Source organism: Sminthopsis crassicaudata, chromosome 2, assembly GCF_048593235.1.
Source record: "Sminthopsis crassicaudata isolate SCR6 chromosome 2, ASM4859323v1, whole genome shotgun sequence".
Lineage (NCBI taxonomy): Eukaryota > Metazoa > Chordata > Mammalia > Dasyuromorphia > Dasyuridae > Sminthopsis > Sminthopsis crassicaudata.
This window is the reverse complement of record NC_133618.1, coordinates 270098647-270122595: the sequence shown is the minus strand read 5'-3', so window position 1 is coordinate 270122595 and position 23949 is coordinate 270098647. Positions and strand designations below refer to the sequence as shown.

Genomic DNA, 23949 nt, shown 5'->3' with positions numbered 1-23949 from the left:
ATTCCCCCTAGTGGCTGACATGTTCCTTTCTCAGCTTGGCCTCGAGGTTTCAGTCTAGTTAAAGATTTTAAAGGATTGATCATAGACAGAGGCAGAGCTGGAAAGGACCTTAAGAGTCATTTAGTCTAACTTCCCTCATTTTACAGCTGAGGAAACTAAAGTGACTTGCCTGAGGTTACATATGCCTGGGTATATGACTGGGCAAGGATTTGAATTAAGCTGTTGATCCACTCCGTGGATATTTTTCCCATCCATTAAGCCTTGGATATCTTAATAATGTCTATGTATCTTTTTTTTTTTTTTTTTTTTTTTTTTTTTCTATTTTTGGGGAAGGGGTGTGTCATCCAGCTACTTGAAGACATTTTGTTGTGGTGAAATGAGAGCTCAAAGAAGTCCCTCTAACTAATCTATCTGGGGGGGGGGGGGCTTTGGAGCACAGAACTTTTGACAGGATTTCAGGAACATTGTGTGTAACATTTCCTGCTTTTTCTCATTCTCCTACTGCAAAAATTGTCCTCCTCTATAGCTTCTAAAATATTAGTTTCAATTTCCAGAGAATTTCAATTTGGAAAATATAACTTCCTGCTCAACTCCCTCCTCTAAAATTGGGGTCTCCAGCTGCTCTCCCTTCTTTTCCCCCCAAATTTTGCCAGCTTCTTTTCAGACCCTGATTCTATCTCAGAATAGTTTCAGGGGGTGGATGAAACCACACAGCTCAACTGCAAACTGCTTCCTTCTGCTACTTGCTTGCTAAACTGCTCCCTTTTTGACTGTTTAATTTTCATATTTAGTGCAAGAATATAATTTTTTGTCTCATCTTTAAACCACAATTAAGCTCAGGCAAGAACACTGTCCCAGAAGCTGACCCAATCTTTCCCAGCATAGCGGACATGTAGCTTTTGGGTCAAATGTCACCTAGGCCTTGTTTGCCTGCTGGTTCAGAGTTGCTGAGAGATTGCTTGATGAAAGTGATATTTCTCAAAAACCACAGCAGGTTTTTCCTGTGTATACATAACTCTGTGGGGCAGATGTGTGTCTTACTTGTGTAACATCTACGGCTGGCTTGCTTTTCCTACAGCTTTGTGCTATGGCATAGCCTTGCTTGGAACTTGTGAAGGTCACTACAGTTTGGTATCCAGAATCTCTCCTCTCTGCAGGTCAAAGTTTCCAGAATGGAGGTGGATCATCTCCTTACCTTCTCTCCTTCAGGGCATCATTCCCAAGCTACTTGGCCCAAAGTAGGCAGCAGCTTCCCCTAAACTGTTTTGCTTTCCAAACTACACTGTTTTCATTGTAAACTAAACCAAATCCCTGGGGTTTGGTGTCCCAAAGTGGTTCTAGGTATTGATCTGTCTGTGGGGCTAAGTGACTCATCCATACTCTTTTGGAAGAAGAGGCTGTTTTGTAGAAAGATTATTCAGAATAATTAATAAATCCAGTATTATTCACTTGAGGAGATTGGGCTCTTTTCTTCTCTTTGGCTCAGCAGTTGCAAATGAATTTCCTTGTTACTTTTAGAAAGACAAAGCAGCTCTTCTGGTGTTGATTCAGAATGAATTCACAAGAAGGCAAACTCAGGGCTAAGGCTGGGGGTGGGATGGTGGGGATGGAGCTGACCTAAGGTGGAAGGAAAGGGAGGGTTTACTCGACTCTCACCCTTTGTTATCTGTTTGGTGCCTGTGAAATGAAAGTGGGGAAAATCAATTTATGACAATTTTATTGCTAGAGGAGACCTTAAAAGTTAGTAATAATTGAGTCCGACATTGTACAGATGAGGAAATCTCTAAACACTTCCAAAAGGTGAAATAACTTAAAAATGAGGAAATATCTTTAGATATTTTCAAAAGGTGAAATATCAGAACAGGAACAGAGTTCGATTCTTTGTTATATTTTGCATAACTGACCTGTTAGGTTTCTCTGAATTCACTAATTTTATTCTTTTGCTCTTGTCACTATCCCAAAGTGGAACACCTTCCAATCAGTGTTGAAGGCCATCTAAAACTCAAATTAGGAAAACCTGGATTTGAATCCTGCCTCAAGCATAGTATGATTTAGGCAAGTCAATCTTTCAGGATCTCAGTTTCCTGATTAATTAAGGGAACTAGATTGGATGGCCTGAAAGGTCTCTTCCAGCTATAAGCCTATAAAATTAGAAAATAAATCTGGAGAAACGTCCAAGAGCTAGAAAGGTTAGTAATTTGTACATGACCACTCAGACAATAACAACAATGTTAACAAAGACAATAACTAACATTTATACAGCCAAGCATTGTGCTAAGGGTTTTATAAATATATTCTCATTTGATCCTTATGACAACTCCCCAATATAGATTCTTTTGTTATCCCCACTTTACACAGGCATTTGAGACATAGGTTGACTGGTTCAGGGTCCCACAGCTAGTGTCTGAGATTGAACTTTAACTTGGTTGGGTCTTCCTGATTCCAGGCCCAATGCTCTATCCACTGGGCCAGCTACTTGCTGAGTCATCTCACTAGTGATGATGATGATAGTGATAAAAATTTATATAGCATTTACTGGGTGCTGGGCATGGTGCTAAGCACTTTCCAAATATCTTGGGCCCCATTTTGCAGAAACTGAGGCAGAGGTGCAAAGGAATTCCCTTATTACTTTTGGAGAGAGAACATAGCTCTCTGATGAACACTTCTCTGGTGTTGATTCTGAATGAATGGAAGTACCTCAGGAATGGGGTGGAGGTCCCATGGTTATTGTCTAAGACTGGATTTGAACACAGATTTTCTTGGACCCAGGTCCAGTGCTCTACCCACTAAGCCACCTAATACAGTTTTAGAGGAGTTGAAGACTCTTAGCCTCTTTCATTATGTCCTGATAGCTGAGCCTATCTCTTAAATTAACCTAATTTGATGGAAACGGCTTCAGACCACAACAGGAAGAGAAACAACAGAATGATTTCCCATGCTTGCTCTTCTAGCTGTAGTAGATCTTACATTGAATATCTAAAATGGCTAGGGTTAACCAGTATAGAATCATCTACTAGAGATGCTGCTTACAAGGCACCATGGGAAATTTACTTTCTTACATCAGCTTTCCTGACCTGAGACTTGACTACTTAGGGGAAAGCCCTCTATATAGTTCTCTTCTCCCAAGGATCCAGAGACAAGCTATTCACATTGTTTCCCTCTGTCAGATTTCAGATGCACATTAGATGATAAAGCTCTTCTGAGAGAAGGAAAACCAGTCAGTGTGAAAAGGGGACACTGTATGTTTTCTCCCTTGTCTGGGCAGCCTAATAACAGTTCAGTTTGACTCTGGGAAAATGGAAAGAACACACGCTTTGAACTTAAGGACACCTATTTTAATTTAAAACAGGAAACAAGTGCAAACAATTCACCAAAAGTTCTCTAGGAAGGATGATCAGTTTCCAATTCTGACCTTAAAAAAACAAACAAACAAACTTTGCCATCTTGCTTAAAAGCAGGTTTTGGGGAAACACTGGAATCAGAAAATCCCTTCTGGCTGGGGAAGGAATTTTACAAAACTGTTTGTTAGAGATCCCTGCTTTCAACAGCTCTGATGGTGGGAGCTCCTAGCCTAGTATTGTGAGCTAGGCATAGAAGTACTGCATTAGTATTTGTTGAATTGAAGTGCCTAAGGAAGCAGATGAAAATAAATTATGCTAAGAATCTCACCCCTGTGATGATCTTCTTGGGGTGAGGAAATGAGACCTTGAGGCCTTGAACCATGGTGATTTGAGTATCTGATGGGGTGGGGAAAAGGGTTCCATTTGTGAAATTCACAGGTAAAACTAAGTTCCAATTACCTGACCATTGCTTTCTGCCTATTTCTGGCTCTGGGCTTTTGAAGCCTGAGGGTCTTCCAGAAATAGGACAAACTTCTGAAAGGATCCCAAAAGATCTCCACTAGACTTAAATACAGATGTGCCAGGGACCTGGTTTGGACTTAGAGGATGGGAGGCAAAGATGAAGAAGTCCCTTAGGAACTAAATTATTTGGGAATGAGGATGGGCTGACATTATTGATCCTGGCTTTGGGATCTAACCAGAGCCAAAAGCTCCCTGAATACTTCCTCTAACTCTTAGAGAGAGTCATCCCTTTGTCCCAGAAGACATCCTCTCCTGAGACAAAGTTTCCCAGTGAAAATAGCTTGTTTTCAGCTGAAGGTCAATTCTATGTCTGGCCCAAAGCCAGAGCAGCACCCAGATTATAGGGGAGGGTGTATGCAGAACCAGAAAATAGATTTAGGTAGGATATCCATGCCTTTCCTTACCCTCTATCCCCAAGTAAATTGGGCATAAAGGGGTGTAAAAAAACTGAGCTCCTCCCATTGACACATAGGATTCATGTTTAGTGGACTAGAGCACATGGTTTTGGTCCACATGAAGGGTTAAAATTGGCTTGTACAAGACTATTCTGGTCTTCGGGGTTCCTCAAAAAAACAGTTCTGTACAAAGAATTGGATGCGTATCGGAGAATTCCCAAAATGTCATCCTGCCTAGAGTTGTCTCAGTAATCCCAAAGGCAACTAGTGTCTCTCTTGGGAGAGAGAGGGGGGAACCAAGGGAAGAAGTCCTAGTTGGCACATGGGACCTGTGTGGGGTGGGGGATCATTTCACATTCAGTCTTTGGAGAAAATACTGAGATGATGCAGGCACTGTTCCTAGCCTGCCTGGAAAGCTGCTGGTGCTTCCTCTATCCAGCATCCCCAGGCCAGCAGAACCCCAGGAGGCAGATGGACACTTTTAGTAGGCTCAGCAGGTAGAGGTGCGCTTTCGGTAGAGCTGAATCAGAGGCACCAGACACTCGGGAAGCCCTGTCTGCAGCAGGAAGGGATGGTCTAGCAGCTCCTGGGCAGTAGCTCGATCCAAGGGATCTCGAATCAGCATCCTCTCCAGGAAGTCTCGAAGCACTGGGGAGGCCTGTGGAGAATGAGAAAGGCCTGTAAAGTACAGGTGTACAATGGCAGATCAAGAAGAAAGAGGGACTCAGAAACCACAAATGAAGAAGCCAAAGTTTAGGGAAATTAAGTGACCTGTCCAATGCCAGAAAATGATTAAGTGGCAAAGGTAGAATTTGAACTGAAGTCCTATGACCCCAATCTTTGTGCTTACCACTATGCCAGGCTGGATCAAGGGGGCTGTGTTCCTGTATGAGAGAGATTCTGTTGCCTCCTGGTACCACCCTCCTTGATATTGGAATGAGGATATTTCAGGCTTCAGTTTTACTTAAATGGGTCAAATGAACCTATTTTTCAAAGACAGATGGTGGCGAGATGGATAATCTCAAATACTAACTAAAGGTGTGACTAGGCAATTTCAGGCTTATTTGCCTCAGTTTCTCAAATTATAAAATGAGACTAATAATAGCACTTACCTCCCAGGGTTGTTGTGAAAATGAAATGAGATAATGTGTGTAAAATGTATAGGACAGTGTCAGACACATAGTGGGGAGCTATATAACTGATTCTTTCCTTCTCTTCAAAATATTTTCCATTCAGTTTTTAGTAATTTGTCTTCCTTATCGAGACATAGCTTGACAATCTTTACTTCCTTGTTTCTTAGGCTTACTGCCAAAAACCCAGCAGTTTATTTAGATTACCATATTGTTTTGACTATAAGCTGCATACTTAAAATGATACCAAAAAAAAAATCACACAAAAATTATTGGATACACATTTATTTGAAATGTTTGAAATATTTCTCTGGCAGGGTTAGAACCTTCTTGATTTCCTTGGGCATATTTAAAAACAATGACTGGAGCCAGAATGCCTGGGTTCAAATCCCATTTCTGTCACTATCTGGGAAACCTTGGACAAATTAACTAAAATTTAGACTTGTTTCTTAACTTATAAAATGGGGATAGGTGGGCAGGGAGGATATGAACTAGATGACTTCTAAGTTCTGTTCTATGTCTAGAGCTACAATCTTACACCTTATCTTTTGCTTTTTCCCTCAAGTCAAATAAACAATTCACTGATGTCTCCATCTTTATTATACTTAGTTCTTATTGAATGTCAAGAATTATTCAGCCTATATAAAGATTGATTATAAGATACAATCTTCAGAAAAACAGATTTCAAGAAGGGTAGAATTCCTGTCTATACTCAGACAATACAGTATCTTCTGGGTAATGAGCCAATTTGGGGGGAAATGTTGAGCCCTTTGCTAAATACACAACCAAGAAATCTGGAGCTATGAAAATCTGGGTTACTGTCTTCTTTATCCCTAGAGGGAGACACAGCCATCCCATTGCTTGACAGAGACTGTCATTGTGTGTTTGTCCTTTGTTGCTATTGTTACTGTTGTTACTGTCATTGTTGCCCTTTGTTCTTGAAGAGGACCATGACATCAGAAAGGTAATACCATGATTTGTAAGTGAATTGGATTGAAGTGAGAGTAGGCTGTACAAAGCCATCAGCCTCACTTTCTCCTCAGAGCCATCTGGGTCCAGTGACAAGATATAGATCTGGATGACTAGAGGTGGTCCTGGATGCAGTGGGAGCTCTTGGCCTTTTTAAGCTTTCTCAGATCTTTGTTTGTCTGAGACAACATCTATTCAATATTAGGGCTCAGTAAAAATGAGGTAAAGAATGATCTCTTTTACCTATTAAAAATAAAATAAAGTAAATTTAATATGGAGGATCAAGACATAAATTAAAAAGGGACAATAGTGTCAAAATAGCTACATGCGAAGCCTCAAAGAAAAATGTCATTTGAATTCAGGTTTCAGAAAAACTCCTGGAAGAACTTAAAAAGAATTTTCAAAAGTAAATTAGGTGGCACAGTGGATAGAGCCCCAGCCCTGAAATCAGGAGGATCTGAGTGAGTTCAATATGACCTCAGACACTTAATACTTCCTGGCTATGTGACCCTGGGCAAGTCACTTAACCCCAATTGTCACAGCAAAAAAAACAAAAACAAAAACAAAAACAAAACCTAGAGAAATAAAAAAAAAAAAAAAAAAAAATGGGACAAAATGAGAGCAATGCAAGAGAATCATGAGTCAATAGCATAGAAAAAAAATACAAAAATTTACTGAGTAAAATAACTCTAAAAAATACAATTGACCCAAAAAAGAACTAGAATACATTATGGAATGCAAAATGGATAATTTTGATTATATTAAGTTAAAAAGTTTTTGTATCAACAAAACCAATGTAAACAAGATGAAAAGGAAAGCAGAAAACTAGGGGAAACTTTTTATATCCAGAGGTTCTGATAGTATATAGAGAGGTTCTAAAGTATATAGAGAACTGACTCAAATTTATAAGAATACAAGCCATTCTCCAACTGATAAATGGTCAAAGGATATAAACAAACATCAGAAGAAATTAACACCATTTTTAGTCATATGATAAAATGCTCTAAATCACTATTGACCAGAGAAATGCAAATTAAGGCAACTCTGAGGTACCACTATATATTTCTCCGATTGGCTAAGATGACAGGAAAAGATAATGCTAAATGTTGGAGGAGAGGTGGGAAAACTGGGACACTAATACATTGTTGGTGGAGTTGTGTACTGATCCAACCATTCTGGAGAGTTATATGAAACTAAATTGTGGTATAGGAATATTATGGAATATTATTGTTCTGTAACCAGCAGGATGATTTCACAAAGACCTGAGAGATTTACATGAACTGATGCTGAGTGAAGTGAGTAGAACCAAGAAAACATTGTACACAGCAACAAGATTATGCAATGATCCAATTCTTATGGATATGGCTCTTTTCAACAATCAGGTGATTCAGGACAATTTTAATAGACTTGTGATGAAGAGAGAGTCCTGTGGGGACTAAGTGTGGATCACAGCATAGTATTTTCACCATTTTTCTTGTTTGTTTTTTGTTTTCTTTTCTCATTTTTTCTTTTTGATCTGGTTTTTCTTGAGCAGCATGATAATAGTGGAAATACATATAGAAGAATTACATACATTTAACATGTATTGGATTACTTGCTGTCTAGGGGAGGAGGTAGGAGAAAAAAAGGGAGAAAAAAATCGGAACAGGAAGTATTGCAAGACTGGATTTTGAAAACTATCTCTGCATGTATTTTGAAAACAAAAAGCTATTATTTAAAAAGATAAAATTGGCCAAATGGAAAATAATTAAATATCTGAAGTGAGATCTGAATCGAGGTTTGACTCCCATCCAAGATTTTATCTACTATTTAGAAATGTTATGGTATAGTGGAAAGGACACTATAAGGAACAGAAGACCTAATTTCCAGACTGAATCCACCACTAAATCCTGGGTATGGTAGGTAAATTCTCTGAGGCTCTCTGTCTCTGTCTTTCTCTGTCTCTTTATCTCTTTCTTGCACTATAAAATGGGAAGAATACAATACATATGCTAACTTCACAAGATCTTGGTAAGGATGAAATGATATAGTAGTGAAAAATGTTTTGGAAAACATAAAACATGATACACATATGAGAAATTAATATCATCCAATCTAGGGCAGAGGTAGGGTACCTCATAAACTAAACCTCTTTAACTCCTAGAGGAGAGGATTGTTTTGAGGTATCTGAACCCCACTGCTAAGTCCTAGAGGTAAGCAATGGGTAAATCCAACAACTAAGAAATACAGTGTGATCAGTTGTCTTAGAAGACGGTGCTTCTATCTTGGTATTCCCAGGACAAAGCCAATTCTACTTGGTAGCACCCTGCCCCCCCCCACTTCCCTCCAATTCATTTCTTTTAATTGTAGTTTAGTTATAAGATTTGACATTTCTTCTTCTGGCCACCAGATGTCAGGATAGCATTGCAGTCATTTCCTTGAGCTGAACAGGAATAAATTACTGCTTGATACTAACATGAACCCTGGAAAAAAAGACCTGGGTTTGGGAGCACATTTCTTGTATGCAGCAAATTTCTGGATTTTGTTTTCTTACCCATTTAATTTGCTTTTATTGGGTTAAAACTTTTTTTTGGGGGGGAGAGAGAAGACCATGGCTTAGATAGTAACAATATTAGGTACAGATTTGATGGGACACTTTGAGAACCGTCACACTGACAAAGGAATTCTGAAAATATTTGGCCATATGCATAAGTCTCCACTCCCTAAAGATGGAAGGCTCTTGAGATAGAAGAAACCTTAGAAATCAAAGATGTCTTTGTTTACAGGTGACAAAATTAAGGTCTCGAGGTAAAATCATTCATCCAAGTTGACAGGGATAGATGATGTAGAATTTGAATTCATATCTTCTGACTCCACATCCAGAAGTCATTCACCCTCACTCGGACCAGTCCTTTTCTACATTTCCCTTTGTACAAATCAGATTGCTTTCCCTGGGTTTTGTATCTCCTACCTTTTTACCTGTTTGGTTTATTTCCTTATTCATCCTAGGACATTTTAATAACTTCAGAGTCTAAGTAAGTCAGGTGATGCTTCTATGAGGCCTGAAGTAGAAAGAAAATTAGGGGAGCTGCTCCAACCCAAGGGTCTTGAATTTTTGTAGATTAAGAATGTCCATAAAGGAATGTCTTTTCAGGTCAATCCAAACTCTCTGGTTTTCTGTGCCCAGAGGGCTAACTCTCTCTCTAAGACTTTCCTCCTTTAGAGGCGGAACAATTTATATGGGGCATAACCATGGGAGATATATGGATTTACTGACCTTGTGAGAGTTTTTCAGTTTGGGTGGGGGGTTGTCCCGGAGCCTTTTCATAGCTTGCACTGGAGAGTCGCTGAAGTATGGGGGCTCCCCATCCACCATTTCAATCACCATAATGCCTAGAGACCAGATATCCACCTGTAAAAATAGAACGGGTATCAGTGACTCTTCTGTGTCAGCTCTCTCTGTTCTTAGTGACTCTCTAGGGTAGGGATGGCAAGAAGCTGACTCAGGACAGACCTTATTCCCTTCACTGACCATTTCTATAGTCATTTGATCAGTCATTCACCTATATCTAAGTGACTATCATATAAAGAGTTCTAAACTTGACCCCCATGAAAAAGAGGACTTCTGGACTAATTCAAACCTCCTGAAAACTGAGCCAACATGGAGAAGGAGAAAGCACTTTTGCCTTACATAATATCTCTTCCCTTTTAGCTGAAATACCAAGAGATGGCTAATATGGAAATATGGTCTTCATGATTTCACAAGAATAATTGATATCCTGTTACTTGCTTTCATAATGGGTGGGGTAGGACTTGGAGGGAGGAAGAAAATTCAGAACTCAAAAGATTTTAAATAATACATTTATTTTTAAAAAGCAAGTTAGCAAAAATAGATAATTAACCATGAGAGAGTAGCCAAATTCTAGAGTGAGCCATGAGAAACAATGAAGAGGAATGGATGATCACAAATTTAGAGATAACTTGCTGAAGGTCACATAGTTTGGAAGTGTATAAAACAGGATTTGAACTCAAGTCTTTCCAACTCTAAGTCCAAAGTCCTATCCGCTATTCCATCCTGCCTCAAGGTAGGCACTGGGTAATGGCTATGGCGATATGAAAACTAGGGATTTTGGATGGGGGGATAGGGGACATTCTATGGCCAATACATCCAAAAGGAAGTCAAAATTAGAGGAGGGGCAAGTAGAACAAAATATGAGGGAAGGTGTGGAAAGACTGTGAGTTGAGAGACTTCTCGGATCCAGAAAAAAGTCCCCATCAAAGCTATGTCCATGTAAGAAAATAATGTGAAGTTACCTCAGTTGTGTAGGGAGACCTTGAGATCACCTCTGGTGCCATCCAGTAGGGAGTGCCAACTAGGGACTTCCTTTTGGGAACATCTTTGCTGATCTGGGCACAGAATCCAAAGTCTGAGAGTTTCACCTGGTAAAGGAGAGGGAGAAGTGAGAAAGAGCAAGTCAGGGAATGAGTTGATTAGGAGATGGAAAGGCATCAGGAGAAGAAGAGAAGGTACAATGTAAAACAGAGTAAAGTGGAAACTTGGTATGTCAGGTTGAGATGGAGAAAGCCAGAGGAGAGACCTACCCTTCCATCGAGGGTCAGGAGGATGGAGTCACTCTTGATGTCTCGATGGATGACTCCCTGAGAGTGAAGGTAAGCAAGGGCTTGCAAAACTGATTCACTCACAGTGGCAATCTGTTCCTCATTCAACCTGGAAGTAGGAAGCAGGGTCTCAGTGGGATTAGCTTTGGAGAGGGTTCAGAAGGATGGGGCAAATCAATGACATTGAAACAATTGAAACCAAGTGGTCTGTGACACCAGCCTCTTCCCAAACAAATATTCCTGTTTTGGCCAGAAACCTTGAGGGTCTTTCCCTTCCTTTTTTATTTATTTGTTTATTTGTGTGTTTATTTTATTTTATTTTATTTTTGATTAGGTGAGAGAGGCCATTCTTTGTCTCAAATGCTAGCAAGGGGCACACAATTAGAGAAGCTATCCCACATGTTCATAGAGACAAAAATAAATTTTTGTGCTCGATTTGTGGCAGAGAATTCTGAGCTCATATTGGTCTAATCAGCCACAGCTGGACACATTGTCATTTGATTCTAACATAATGATGTCATTAACCACCTAGCCTTAATCACTGAATGGCTGTGACCTCCATCAAACTGGGACCTGAAAAAGATAGCCTAAGAAGGCCAAGATCCCTGACTGCATCTCCACTTGTCCTGATCTGTATCTGGCCCCTGGGACCAGATGGCTCTGGAGGGGAAGGTGAGGCAGGTGACCTTGCACAGCTCCTTTCTCACTGAAATCCAATGCCCTCAAATGCCATGGAAGCCCCTCCCTGATGCCTTGGTCCTCCTCAAAAACGATGGATAAACAATAACCTCCCATAGATGAGACTGTTCCTTTAGCTCTAGATCCCCAAAGCCTCAGGGTGAGGCATCCTGGGCCCAGTTCAAGCTGACCCATCACTCAGGTCTAGATCTAGAGGAGACTTTAGCTTCTAGAATGTCACTTCCTGATGCTGGGTCTCAGTTTCACTGTGTGTCAAAAGGGTAGCATCAGACAATGTGGGGAGTCTCAGAGCTAGGTGTGCATGTGAAGTCTAGGAAACTGAAAGCTTGGGGCTATTGGGGAGGGGAGGAGCCCTGGAACCAGACACCTACCTGACTTGAGACACAATGTCAGTGAGGGCACCCCCCTGAAGAAACTCCATCAGCACCCACAGCTCTTCACCCACCAGGTAGCTCTTGTACAACTCCACCACGTTGACATGCTGGTAATCTCTCATGATCACCACCTGGGGAGGCAGCAGGAGCCAGTGTGAGGACCATTCTTCAATGGCCACAGAATCCTTCCTCTCCCCCACCCCCCCCCACTTCCTTCCTCCCTTCCCCTCCCCCTGCAGCACCTCATTAAAAAGCAGCTCCCTGCGCTGTTGCTTCCTCAAGTCCATCATCTTGACGGCCACCTGACGCCCAGAGTGCTTCTCTCGGGCCAGACACACGATGCCCGTGGAGCCTTCCCCGATCTTCACGTAGCTCTCCAGCAGCAAACGGGGGTCTCCTTGGTCTACCACCATTCTTAGGGCTGCCTTGAACTGCTCGTGGGTCACGATGCCTGGCTCCTCCCCAGCGGGCACGAGGGCCTTGGCTGTGGCGGGGTCCTGGGGGAGGTGCAGGTTGCTGGCGCTGGTTTGAGGGTGCCGGGTCCGTGGGGAGCCGGCTGGGGAGGGGCGGCCAGGGGGCGGGGCCACTGCTGGAACTGTCCGTAGGGACTTCTGGGGGCTGCTGGTTTCAGAGACGATCAGGTTATTGAAATCCCCCACAGACTGGTCTGAGATCAAAGACTGTGCCTTGGCTGGAAGGCTTGGGGGAGAGTCTTTCTGTGTCGATCGAAAGAGGGGAATGGGCTAGAGGGAGGGAAGGAAGAAAGAAGGAGATTTAACAGGAGCCAATTGGGCTTGTCTGGGTGGCTGGGAGATAAACTGAACTGAGGAGCTTCTGCAAATAAGGGCTTTCAAATAAGCCATATCCAAACCACAATTGTGCCCTGTAAATGTGTGGAATAGAGAGATAAGGTGAAGAACTTACTGGAATGTATGAATTCTTTTCTGTATTTTATTTTCATTATTTCTGTGTTTCCCCTGTGATCTGTATAATATGTGCAGGCCCATATTTACTTGAGCCTTGACCAGCTATAAACATATTTACTTAACCTGAGCCGATGACAATTATCAGTATTTGACATTCGATATTTAGTCTATTAGCTTGAACACTATCTGCTTAATTAAGCCTGAAGGCCTGATTTTGTTTCCTAGAAATCAGGTGATTTTGTGGAAACAAAAACCTTCCATTCCAATCTCTCCAGTTGGATGCCTCCAATTAGATGCCTCCCCTCCCCTACTCAGTGCTCTCTTAGTTGTGATGTAATTTCTTGTATAAAAACTGTGTATCTTTACTACTTCTTGAGTCCTCCTACTGGAGCTTTCTTTTTCTTATCTCCTGATGGGACGACATCCTCCAGAGGTTTTAATAAATAATTTTTCTGCCTTCTACTGAGTGATCTTTGAGTGGTCATTTTGGGTAAGGATCTTCTACATCCCTCACAATAAGGAGGCTGAATAGTTGCTCTACATAGTGGTGATTCTTATCACTACAGAGAAGACAGTGAAAAATCATTTTCTTCAGGGGGCATCATATTTGCTGAATGAACAATAGCAAGAGCCCAGGGAGAACACTGTAACAGAGCATCTCGTTCCTGTAGGGAGCCAAATCACAGAGAATCTGAGCTACACTCTAGCTGCTGAATCCTTCCAAATCCCTCCTAGAGAGAGAGACAGACAGACAGACAGAGACACAGAGACAGAGGAGAGAGAAAGAGACAGAGAGATAAAAGACAGACACAGAGATAGGCACAGAACCAGAGGCATAGAGACAGAGAGATAAACACAGAGACAGAGAGAGATAAAAAGAAAGAAAGTCAGGAAAACACAGAGACAGAGAGAAAATGAGAGAGGGAAAAAGAGAGGGAGGGAAGGAAGGGGAGAGAGATAGAGAGGAAGAAGGGGGAGGGAAAGAGAAAGAGGGATAGAGAGAAAGAGTAGGGGGAAGAAGAAGAGAGAAGGAGAGAGGGAGAGAGACAGAGAAACAGAGAGAGGAGGGGGGCAGAGAGAGAGAGAGTGATGAGGTATAACCAAATGTTGAGGGCTAGTGGCAGGTTTGGGGTACAAGGAGTCACATGGAGCTCCCCTGCAACCCCTTTGGATTTGGCATAAGGATACGAAGTTAAATGAGTTCTAGTGGTGGGGAGAGTCCCCTGTAAATGAATTTACAGGCCCGAAAACTTAGATTGATAAAAAATAAGTTTATTGTAGGGTTTGGAAGTAAGGTTAAAGTCTGGTTAGTAAAAGGTATTAGACAGAGGAAGAAATACACCAGAAACGGTGGGACAGAGAGTCTGTGATGCAAAGCATGGTGCTTGCATGTTTCAACTCTCTGCCCAGAGATGATTCCAGCTTGGCTCTTTTATCTGCTTGAAGGGGCCTAGGGTGGAGCCCACGTTGATTCCTCGAGGTCCAGAACCCACCAGGTGGGGGTTGGGCTACCTGAGCAGATCATTAGAATGGGGGCTGGGTACAGCCCAAACTGGCTCAGATCAGGATCTCTCCCTTTGGAATACAAAAGGGTGGTTTTGGCCAGATCTTGTAAATCAAAGGTCAGTCCCAAAGGAAGCTGGAGATCAGAAAAGGAATCTTAAAAAGGCCACAGCCCCCATCAAGAGGAGAGAGAGGAGGGAAGGAGGGAGGGAGAGAAGAATCCACAAGGGTTGCTGGGATTTGCCCCTCTCAAAACCAGGGCAGAGGAATGGATGATTACTGAGCTCTTGCTGCTGGTGCTACAGTCAAACATCCTTTTCTGGCAGTGAGCAATAAAACAACTGAAATATTGCAAAAACAGCTGGGGTTTTCTGCCCGGGGTGGGGGTGGGGAGGAGGGAATAAAAACAAAAGAAAACATCTCATGTCATGGACTCTTGGGTGAGAATAGAGAGCGAGATTCCTCAGATTATTTCAATCTGATGTTTTCTTGGTTGTTTTCCTCCTTAGGTAAAGAGGGAAACAAAATGAGGGTTTATTCTAGTCACCTAAAGTAGAATGTTTTACAATAGTAATGGCTCCAAAGAACCACTTTGGTGGGAGAGGGATAAGAGCCATGACTCCACTGCCCTATTGGTGTGATTGGCAGCATCGAGGTGATATAACTGGATGTAATGGGCAGCTTGGCTTCTGGAAGACCTGCATTCACATCCCATTTTGTACGCTGACCAGCTCTGTGACCTGGATAAATCACTTTAACTTCTCAGGAACTTAGTTTCTGTATCTGTACAGTTCTAAATCTTTGGCTTTATTAGTACAAGCCCAGAAAATTGAAAAGGGAATTCCAAAGATGACCTTCCCCTGGGGCTTTTTCCTTTAGGAGAGGCTGACGGCTTACTCTGTCTGCCCTTTGGCCAAGACTAATTTTTCTCCCTACTCCTTTGGGAGGAAGAAAGTAGGGAACCCAAAAGGGATTCCTTATATCTGTGTTCCTCCCTGTTGTCCTGGGGTCCCAGACCTAAACAAGAGTGATTGATTGATAGTGAAAACACTGCTAGATCAAAGGACCTGCTTGTCAGAAGACATTTCCAAGCTCATTTTCTATGTGTTCAAACTTGGATAAGTCACAGTCTATATGGCTTGGTTTCCTCACATGTAAAATGGACTAGATGGCCTCTAAGGTCTCTCCTAATTTTAGATCTATTTTCTTACTTATTTTACAGACAAATGAAATGAGAAGTGAAGTGATTTGCTCAAGTTCGCATGGGAATAAATAGCAGAAGTCATATTTGAACCCCATTCTCGGAATCCAAATCCAGAGCTCTTAAAGAAGCAGAGCCAAGACTAACATGGGCTGTAGTGGACCAGGTTCAATTCTAGTTCTACTATTTATTACTTGTATAACATGGCAACTTATTTTATCTATCTCAGCTTCAGTTTTCCCAGCTGTAAATTGAAGAGATGGGGCAGCTAGATGGTACTATGGATAGTCAAGAAGCCTTGAATTCAAATTTTACCTTAGACACTTACTGTGAGTCTCTGGGCAAGTCATTCACAACTACAGCCTCAATTTCCTATCTGTAAAATGGAAGGAAATAAGCATTTATTGAGCACCTACTATGTGCCAGGCCCTGTGCTAAGTGCTTTACAAGTATCACCTCATTTGATTCTCATAACAATTCTGGGTGTTATTGCTTTCCTCATTTCACAGATAGTAAACTAAGGAAGACAGAAATTAAGGGACTTGCCTAGAGTTCCATAGCTAGTAAATATGTCTGAAGCAAAATTTGAATTTAGTATTCCTGACTGCAGTTTCTAGACTTTTTCCATGGTGTCACTGAGCTGCTTCCAGAAGAGGCAACCTTAAAACATGATATGAATGCAAGTCAGTATTATCCTCTCCAGTAACATCTGCATTTTAAAAGAGGAGGTAATGCTTATTAACCCAAAGGAATGAAGGAATTCAGAATGAAAGTAACGACTATTTATAAAGTACTTTGATAGTGGCAAAACATTTTACATATAGTATTTCATTTGATCCTCAAAACAACCCTGTAAGAGAGATTCTATAATTCCTAATTTACAAATGAAGAAACAGAGAGATTTAGTGAATCGTCCAGAGCTGGTGATTTATCCAGAAATCTAAGTTAGTATTTGCACTCAGTCTTCTTGATTCCAAGACCAGGACTATGCCATCTTGTTACCACCAATTAAACTCCAGTGATGTAATTTAATTCCCTGAGATGCTGGTTTGGGGAGGTATTTGTAGAATAGAGGGCTTTCTCACAGCTCTCTAAAAATGAAAACAAAATCCCATGATGCAGGCAAATGCCCCCTCTGTCTCCTTATAAACCCAGTCTGGTCCCTGAACAGGGCAAGGTGCCCAGAAATGCTGACTAACTGCTATCTGTTAGGTCCTAAGGACTGGCCTGTGACCTTTATTCAAAGGCCCCCAAAGTCTGACTCTGGAGGCTCCAGGGTTGAAAGTGAAGCCTCCCCCCCCCCAATTCCTTTTACCCTCTCTTAGGCTTTGGGATCCAGTTTGAAACTCCACCTCCTGACCTTGGGCATTTTCATCCAATGTTCCTCACATCTGGAATTCTCTTCTTCCTCATTTCTGTCTCCCAGCTTCTTTCACTTCCTTCAGTTCAAGTTAAAAATCCTGTCCTTTATAGGAAAACTTTACCATTCTCCTTGATTCTGATGCTTTCCCTCTTGATTATTTCCAATTTATTCTTTATATAGTTTGTATATAATTGTTTATATGTTGTCTCCCCCATTCTCATTCTCCCCCCATTCTCACAGGACTGGGACCTTCTAGAAAACATGTACTCTCTATTATCTTTCTTTGTAGCTCTTGGAGGTTAAGTTCTGTGCCTGGCAAATAATAATTGCTGAATAAATGATTATTGACTGACTGACTGACTGGCTGACCCGGGCCATGAGATCCTTGGTTTGGGAGTAGTGATGAGATGGGAGCCCTAGCCTGCCAGCTGATGCCTGTCTGGAAGCATCTGCTAACTCCCTGCAGAGCTGCAGCAGGGTTTGACAGACAGTGGGGGGAGAGAGATGCTGGTTGTGGGAGGGTTGTTCCTGGCTCCTACTAAAATTATCATTTCAGTGAAGAAGCCAGAAAAACTCCTAGAAAAAAAATTTTTTTTTCAGCATTAATCCATCTTCATGTGGGTTTGAGCAATAGTGTGATGGAAAAAAAAAAAACAGAGCTAGAATTGTAGCTCTGGGCTCATGTGACCATGAAGGAGTTATTTTTCATCATTAAGCCTCAGTTTTCCTCATCTGAATGATGGGGCTGCTCCCTATCCCCAAGGGCACATGCACATACAGAATAAGGGGGTCTGTAGGGAAGGCTGGAAGGATGTCAGATACCATTTAGTCCAACCCCAACATTTTATAGAAGAGAAAAAATTGAGACTCACAGACTCACTCAAAGTCCCCTGTACAGTGAGAAGCAAAGCCAGCCTTTAAATCCAGCTCCTCTGAGACCAGTCCAGAGCCCTTTCCAATGTAACACATTGCTTCCCTAAACCTTTTATCTAACTAACTCAGGACTTGAGTAAGAAAACCCAAGTTCTACTCCTGGCTTATCTACCTAAGTGATTTTGGGCAAATCATTTTGCTTCTGGGGAATTCAGTTTTCTTATCTGTTAACGGAGAGATTAGATTTAGGTGGTCTCTATTGTTCCTTCCAGCTCTAACATTCCCCCTTTCTTTGATCCTACTCAAAAGCCTCTGAAGGACAAAACCAAGAAAAGGACTGTTCTCAGTTTAGTGCCCAAGCCAGCCATGTTCCCTCCTTCACTTTTCTCCTATTCTATTCCTCATTCCCTGGAGATCACTTCCCAGAAGCCTTATCTCCCTGAAAAATTCCTCTACCTCTAAAGTCCCCTCCTCTAGGAACCCCCGTTTTGAAGATGTGCCAAGCAGCCAGGCTTCCCTTGGCTCCTCTCCCAACTCTCCTGGATTTTTTTCCCATCCCCACAGTGTTCCCCCCTCCTTTTTATTTCCCTTTTATGTGCTGTCTTCACCTCTTGCTGTTGTCTTCACAATCTCTCCTAGAGCAGGGAACATATTTTTTGGCCTTTCTTTATATTCTCACTGTGCTCAGCACAGTGCTTAGCATAGCTTAAATGCTTAATAAATGCTTTCTCCCTCTATCTCTGTATCTATTTATTTCTATATTTTTTTTATTTACCTACCTATGTATATCTCTATGAACCTGTCTTTTTGTCTTCTTCTCTCTATCTCTATCTCCATGTATATGTATCACTATCTCTGTCTCTTCCTATCTCTATATCTCTACCAATCTATTATCTCTTTATATGTATCATATCACCATGTAGATATCATATGTGTATTTATAAATATTACATATATCTATATATAGTCAGTATGTGTATATATGTAAGGGTGTTGTTTAAACAATCCTTCCCAGCATCCTCTGAGGCAGAACCCCTCAGCTGAGATCAGGAAAAAAACCTATTTTCTTAGAAACCCTAGGTTTGTGTTATTTCCAGGTTGTTCCAATATGTTTGAGCCAGCGCCAAAAATTCATCAAGTGCCATCTCTCCTCCATGTTTCCTGGAGGGAAATTGAGATGTAAAAAAAAATCCATCAGTAGGAAAGTTCTCTTCCTTTCCTTGCTGTCAGAAAATCCTTCTCTGACATTCTCCTCTTTGACCTCTGGAATTTGTTTGCTGGAGCCTTAGAAAACTCTCTGAAATGTAGTTGTGAGGCTGGCAGGCACCAATGGACAAGAAGTGGGATGCAGTGTGGTAGAGATCCTGCTGCAGCATATGGAGTTATTTGTTGACTGAGGATGGAGACTAGCTGACCTGGATTTCATTGGAATGGAAAATCCTTAGATGAGAAAATTTGACCATTTGCTAGAAACTTAGAGTCTCAGAGAAACATTGAAGAGTTTAGTGACTGAACCTAGGTCATGCAGCCTGGATGTGCCAGAGGTAGATCTAGGATATAAAGCCTGCTTTCTATTACACTGTGTCATGCTCTCTCTCTTATTCATTAATAAGAACAAGAAGTGTCTGTAGCTAGTCCATAAAGCCTGTTCAACCAACATAGAACAAAAGGATCATGATAGGTAAAGGAAATTTCATTCAAGAGATCTGTACTGAAACTATGGTTATTTCCTTGGAAAAGAACTGATATTTGGTGGAAGAAAGACTCACAAAAAAATGTTTTTTCTTAAGATGATGCTCAGAACACAGAGGTCCATTAAGAGTCATGGAATCACAGAGTTGGGAAGGATATCAACAGATCATCTGCTTTAGCCCTTGATTCTAGGAAGAAACCTTCCATGAAACATGAAAAACAAATGGATGTCAGTTTTTTTAAGTGTCCAGGACGAGCAGATTTATTTTAAGCCTGATCCTAGTGGGCTAAGCTTTAGTCTCTTTCCCTTTTCCTTTCTCCTTTTGGTTTAAGACCACATCAAGTAAATGAAGCTTCAAGATAACAAACTGGTTGGCTTAGGGAATCTGAGAAATGCCTTCATCCACTGGAGCTTTCTATAACATGCTAAAGTGGATAGAGCCCAAAAAACAGACTCAGAGATCTGAGGTTCAAGTTCTGATGTCACCACTTAAAAGTAGGTGACATTGACTAAGTGACTTAACTTTTCTGTGCCTCAGTTTCTCTACCTGAAAAAATGGAGATGTTACCACTTGACCTATCAACCTCAAAGGAAGGTTGTGAGGCTCAATTAAAAAACTTAATTTCAACTTGACAAATATCTAAGATGAATAAAATTTGTGCTACAATTTTAAAAGTGAAATATGTAAATAAATTGTATTTCTAATCTATTATGTGCAATATATTTTATATGTTTAATATAAAATATATTACATATAAATATTATGTATAAATGGTTCAGATCTATGATTTCTTTAGTGTGTGTAGGGAACTTCTGGTGAGGAGGGTCTTTCCATTCAGTCAGACTATCCAACCACTGTTCAGCAACTTAGAATCTTTGAGAGTTGCCTACGGTCATCCAGCCTACTCTTGTCAGAGGTGGTATGTTAATCCAGGTCTCTCCAATTCCAAGGCCAATCTTTTATTCCTATACCATGGAGACCTTCTGATGAAAAAAGCTAACTGTTATTAATAAGTATTCTGAGGGCTCTGAGCTGGAGAAATGTCCTAGGGAATGGAGGCTGCATAGGCTGGTATGAATGACCACTAGCAGCTAGCTATATCCACTGGAAAAGGGTGGGGAGAATGTCAAGACTTCACATTTTAGGGAGGTACTGTCTGGAAATTCCAAAGGTTAAGGATTCAGATGGACTCATCCCTGTGGCACTAATGGGAGACAGCTCAATAAACAACTTGTCTTGGAAACCTTCTGAGTCGGGTCAGAAGGACTGCCACGTTCCAAGCTCAAACCTGCTGTCTGGCATTTCCTACTTTGGGAATATTAATCTGTCAACAAAATAATGCTTTATAGTGAAAAAGTCACCTTGTTTTAGAAGGCAACAGATCTCATTGTTTATCACTCAGTGCAATATTGGGAAAGTCACTTAATTTCTGATTTATCCATAAAATGGGATGAAATAGTACCTGAGCTATGTGACCCTGGGGAAGTCACTTAATCCTATTTGCCTCAGTTTTCTCATCTGTAAAATGAGCTGGAGAAGAAATGACAAAGCACTTCTGTATCTCTGCCAAGAAAATGCCAAAATGGGGTCATGAAGAATTGGACGTGACAGAAATGACACAATAAAAAAGCAGAGTCTGAGTCACGTGGGTTCCACGTCCACTTGTTAGGCAGATCTGAACAAGACACTTAATCCTCTTCTCCCTATACTCTTCCTCAAACCTTGCCCCTCCCTAGACTCTCTTCTCTTCCATCCTCTTCCATGGTGCCCTCTAGAAACTTGTTCTATCATTAATAAATAATCTTCAATCCTTAATCTCTTCTCTCTTTCCATACTGAATTCATGGATGTTTGTCTGTCTCTCTCTATTCTCTGGAAGATACTGCCTCCTTGACTATCTTCTCCATACTGGTTGCTGCTTTTCTCATGCCCCCTGACAGCCTTGGGCAGGAGAAGCATTTTTCTCCTCATTCTCCACTGCTACTTCCAGATTCTCTCTCATTCTGCATTCTATACATAGTCTGGTTGTCTCCTAGTCATTTTCTCCAGGAGCTCAGCACTGAGCTCATAATTTATTTCTCTACCCCAAATTCTGCCCTCACACTTGAGCACTTTACTGTGAATGATGTTAAAATCTGGAAAAATGAATACAAGGGATAATGTTATTAAAAATTATTCATGCATATATACTGTCAAAAAATTTATAATTATAAAATTAATTTAAAAAAGAGATAATTAAAAAAAACCATTAACTATAACTTGTCATCTCTATGTAATTAAGCTCTCAAATTGCCCTTTCTGATGATCTCCTGTTTTCCTAAATTTCACTCTTACTAGGATCACAGGAACAATCCTGATCAGTCAACAAGCATTTATTAAATGCTTACTATGTGTTAGACCCAAATCCCTCTTACCAGGTGCCAAGTTCAAGTGCCTCTTATTTATGTCAACATTGAAGGTATGCTTCTACACTTATTTAAGCTCTCAGTACTAAGGTAGTAAGTGGTAGAGAAGATGCTGACCTGCAATCGTAGAGGGACGTTTCCTCATCTGGAAATTCCCTATATCAGTAAAATCACAGATCCAATGCCTATTCCCTATCCCATTGTGCCAAACGTTGTGGTAAGAGCTGGGGATAAAAGAAAGATAAAAGCAGTTCTTGCCTTCAAAGAACTCCCATTCTACTGAGGGAGGAAGATATAAATAACTAGGTCTATATAAGATATTCAGAGTAGATGGAAGGTAATTTTGTAGCTGGAAGAAATCATCTGGTCTAACCCCCTAATTGCAGAGATATGGAAAATGAGGACAAGTGAAAACCAATTAGTTTTATTTTTACAGTTAAGGGAACCGAGGCCCAGAGAGGTAGAATGAACTGCCCAAGATCATACCATTAGTATCAGAATTGAAATTTCAACATGGATTCTCTGATTCTAAATTTAGTGTTCGTCTCCTACAGTCTCTGCACCCTGCCCAAGTTCTCCCAGTCCATTCCCCCACCTTCCTCTTCCCCCTCAAATTGACAACAGCCCTATGCATCTTAGCTTATGAAATCCTGAGGTCGTGATGATTAAATCACAATTTAGAATTGTTCCATTTCCAGTCTGACTTTTATGTCAGCTCCTCCTTTCACTGTCTTGACCCCAGAGTTAATCATTTCAACTATCCATTGTCACAGCTCTTGACTTTTTGTCCACTTAGTCTAAATCATGCTGACTGGGCCCACCAGAGATTCATTTATCTAATCTAACCTGGTCCTTCACTGCAAGGCAGCTTCTTTGATTCTTCCTTGATCATACTCCCTGCAAGGGCTGCTAATAATAGCGAACATTTATATAATGCTCTAAGGTTTGCATAGCTCTTAACATACATTATCTCATTTGATACAACACTCCTTTTCTCTCTTCAAACCCCTCTGTCTCTCTCATTGTGACATCTGCTCCTACTTTTCTGAGCTATAAAATATGGTCAGATCTCAGTCATATTTAATTACTTATTTTTATTATTAAAGCTTTTTTTTCAAAACATATGCATAATTTTCAACATTCACCCTTGCAAAACCTTGAATTCCAAATTTTCCCCTCCTTTCCCTTCCCTCCTCCCCTAGACCCCAGCCACATTTAAACAAACAAAAACACTTTTCTCTTAACCTTGCAATCTTCTCAAGCTATTATATCTATTCTTTTAATTACTAAGCTCCTAGAAAGAATTGTGAGCATACATTGCTTCTCCTTCCTTATTACCCATTTCTCAACTTCTTACAATACAGCTTTCAACCCTAGTATTCTACTGAAATGCTCTCTCACAGGTTACCAATACTCTTTAATTTCCAAACTCATTGGGCTCCCTGCTCCCCCTCTACACCTCTTGCGCCTCTCTCATCTGCAACTTTTGATGCTGTCAACCATCCCTTCTTCTTGTATATTCTCTCCTTCCTAAAAGAATGGAAATATTCTCCCCTGATTTTCCTACCTATCTAACTGCTCTTCTGCTTTTTCTTTGCTTAATCATTATTCATCTGGTCCTCTAACTATAGTTGTCTCTCAGAACTCTAGTCTAGCCTCTCTTCCTTATATACTCCCTCCCTTGGTGATCTCACCAACTATGATGAATTTAATTATCATCTCTACACAGGTGACTCACAAATCTCTCCATCTAACCCCTAATTTTCCTCCTGATCTCTAGTCCACAATGTCATATGCTCATTGGACCCTTCCTGAATGTCCATTCAACATCCCAGACTTGGGTACAAAAGGAAACTGTCTTCTCACTCACCCCCTTTATCATTCTCTCACCTTCTCTTCCTCTAAACTGCCCTATTTCTGTTGAACTTACTACTAGTCAAATAGCATTTATTAAGG

General features: G+C 41.0%; 1 protein-coding gene across 11 annotated transcripts in view; it reads right to left on the bottom strand.

Moving 5' to 3' along the window:
* Nucleotides 1–3313: 3313 nt before the first annotated feature.
* The window catches only part of PAK6 (p21 (RAC1) activated kinase 6), a 93763-nt gene continuing 73127 nt past the window's right edge, over nt 3314–23949 (bottom strand). For all 11 annotated transcript variants that reach the window (XM_074289276.1, XM_074289283.1, XM_074289277.1 and 8 more), the window contains 6 exons: nt 12272–12772; nt 12027–12160; nt 10939–11065; nt 10651–10776; nt 9614–9748; nt 3314–4916 (listed from right to left, as the gene is read on the bottom strand). In XM_074289276.1, the coding sequence (XP_074145377.1) occupies nt 4749–4916; nt 9614–9748; nt 10651–10776; nt 10939–11065; nt 12027–12160; nt 12272–12772 (1191 nt within the window). In that variant the 3' untranslated portion in view covers nt 3314–4748. The remainder of the gene's footprint in view (nt 4917–9613; nt 9749–10650; nt 10777–10938; nt 11066–12026; nt 12161–12271; nt 12773–23949) is intronic.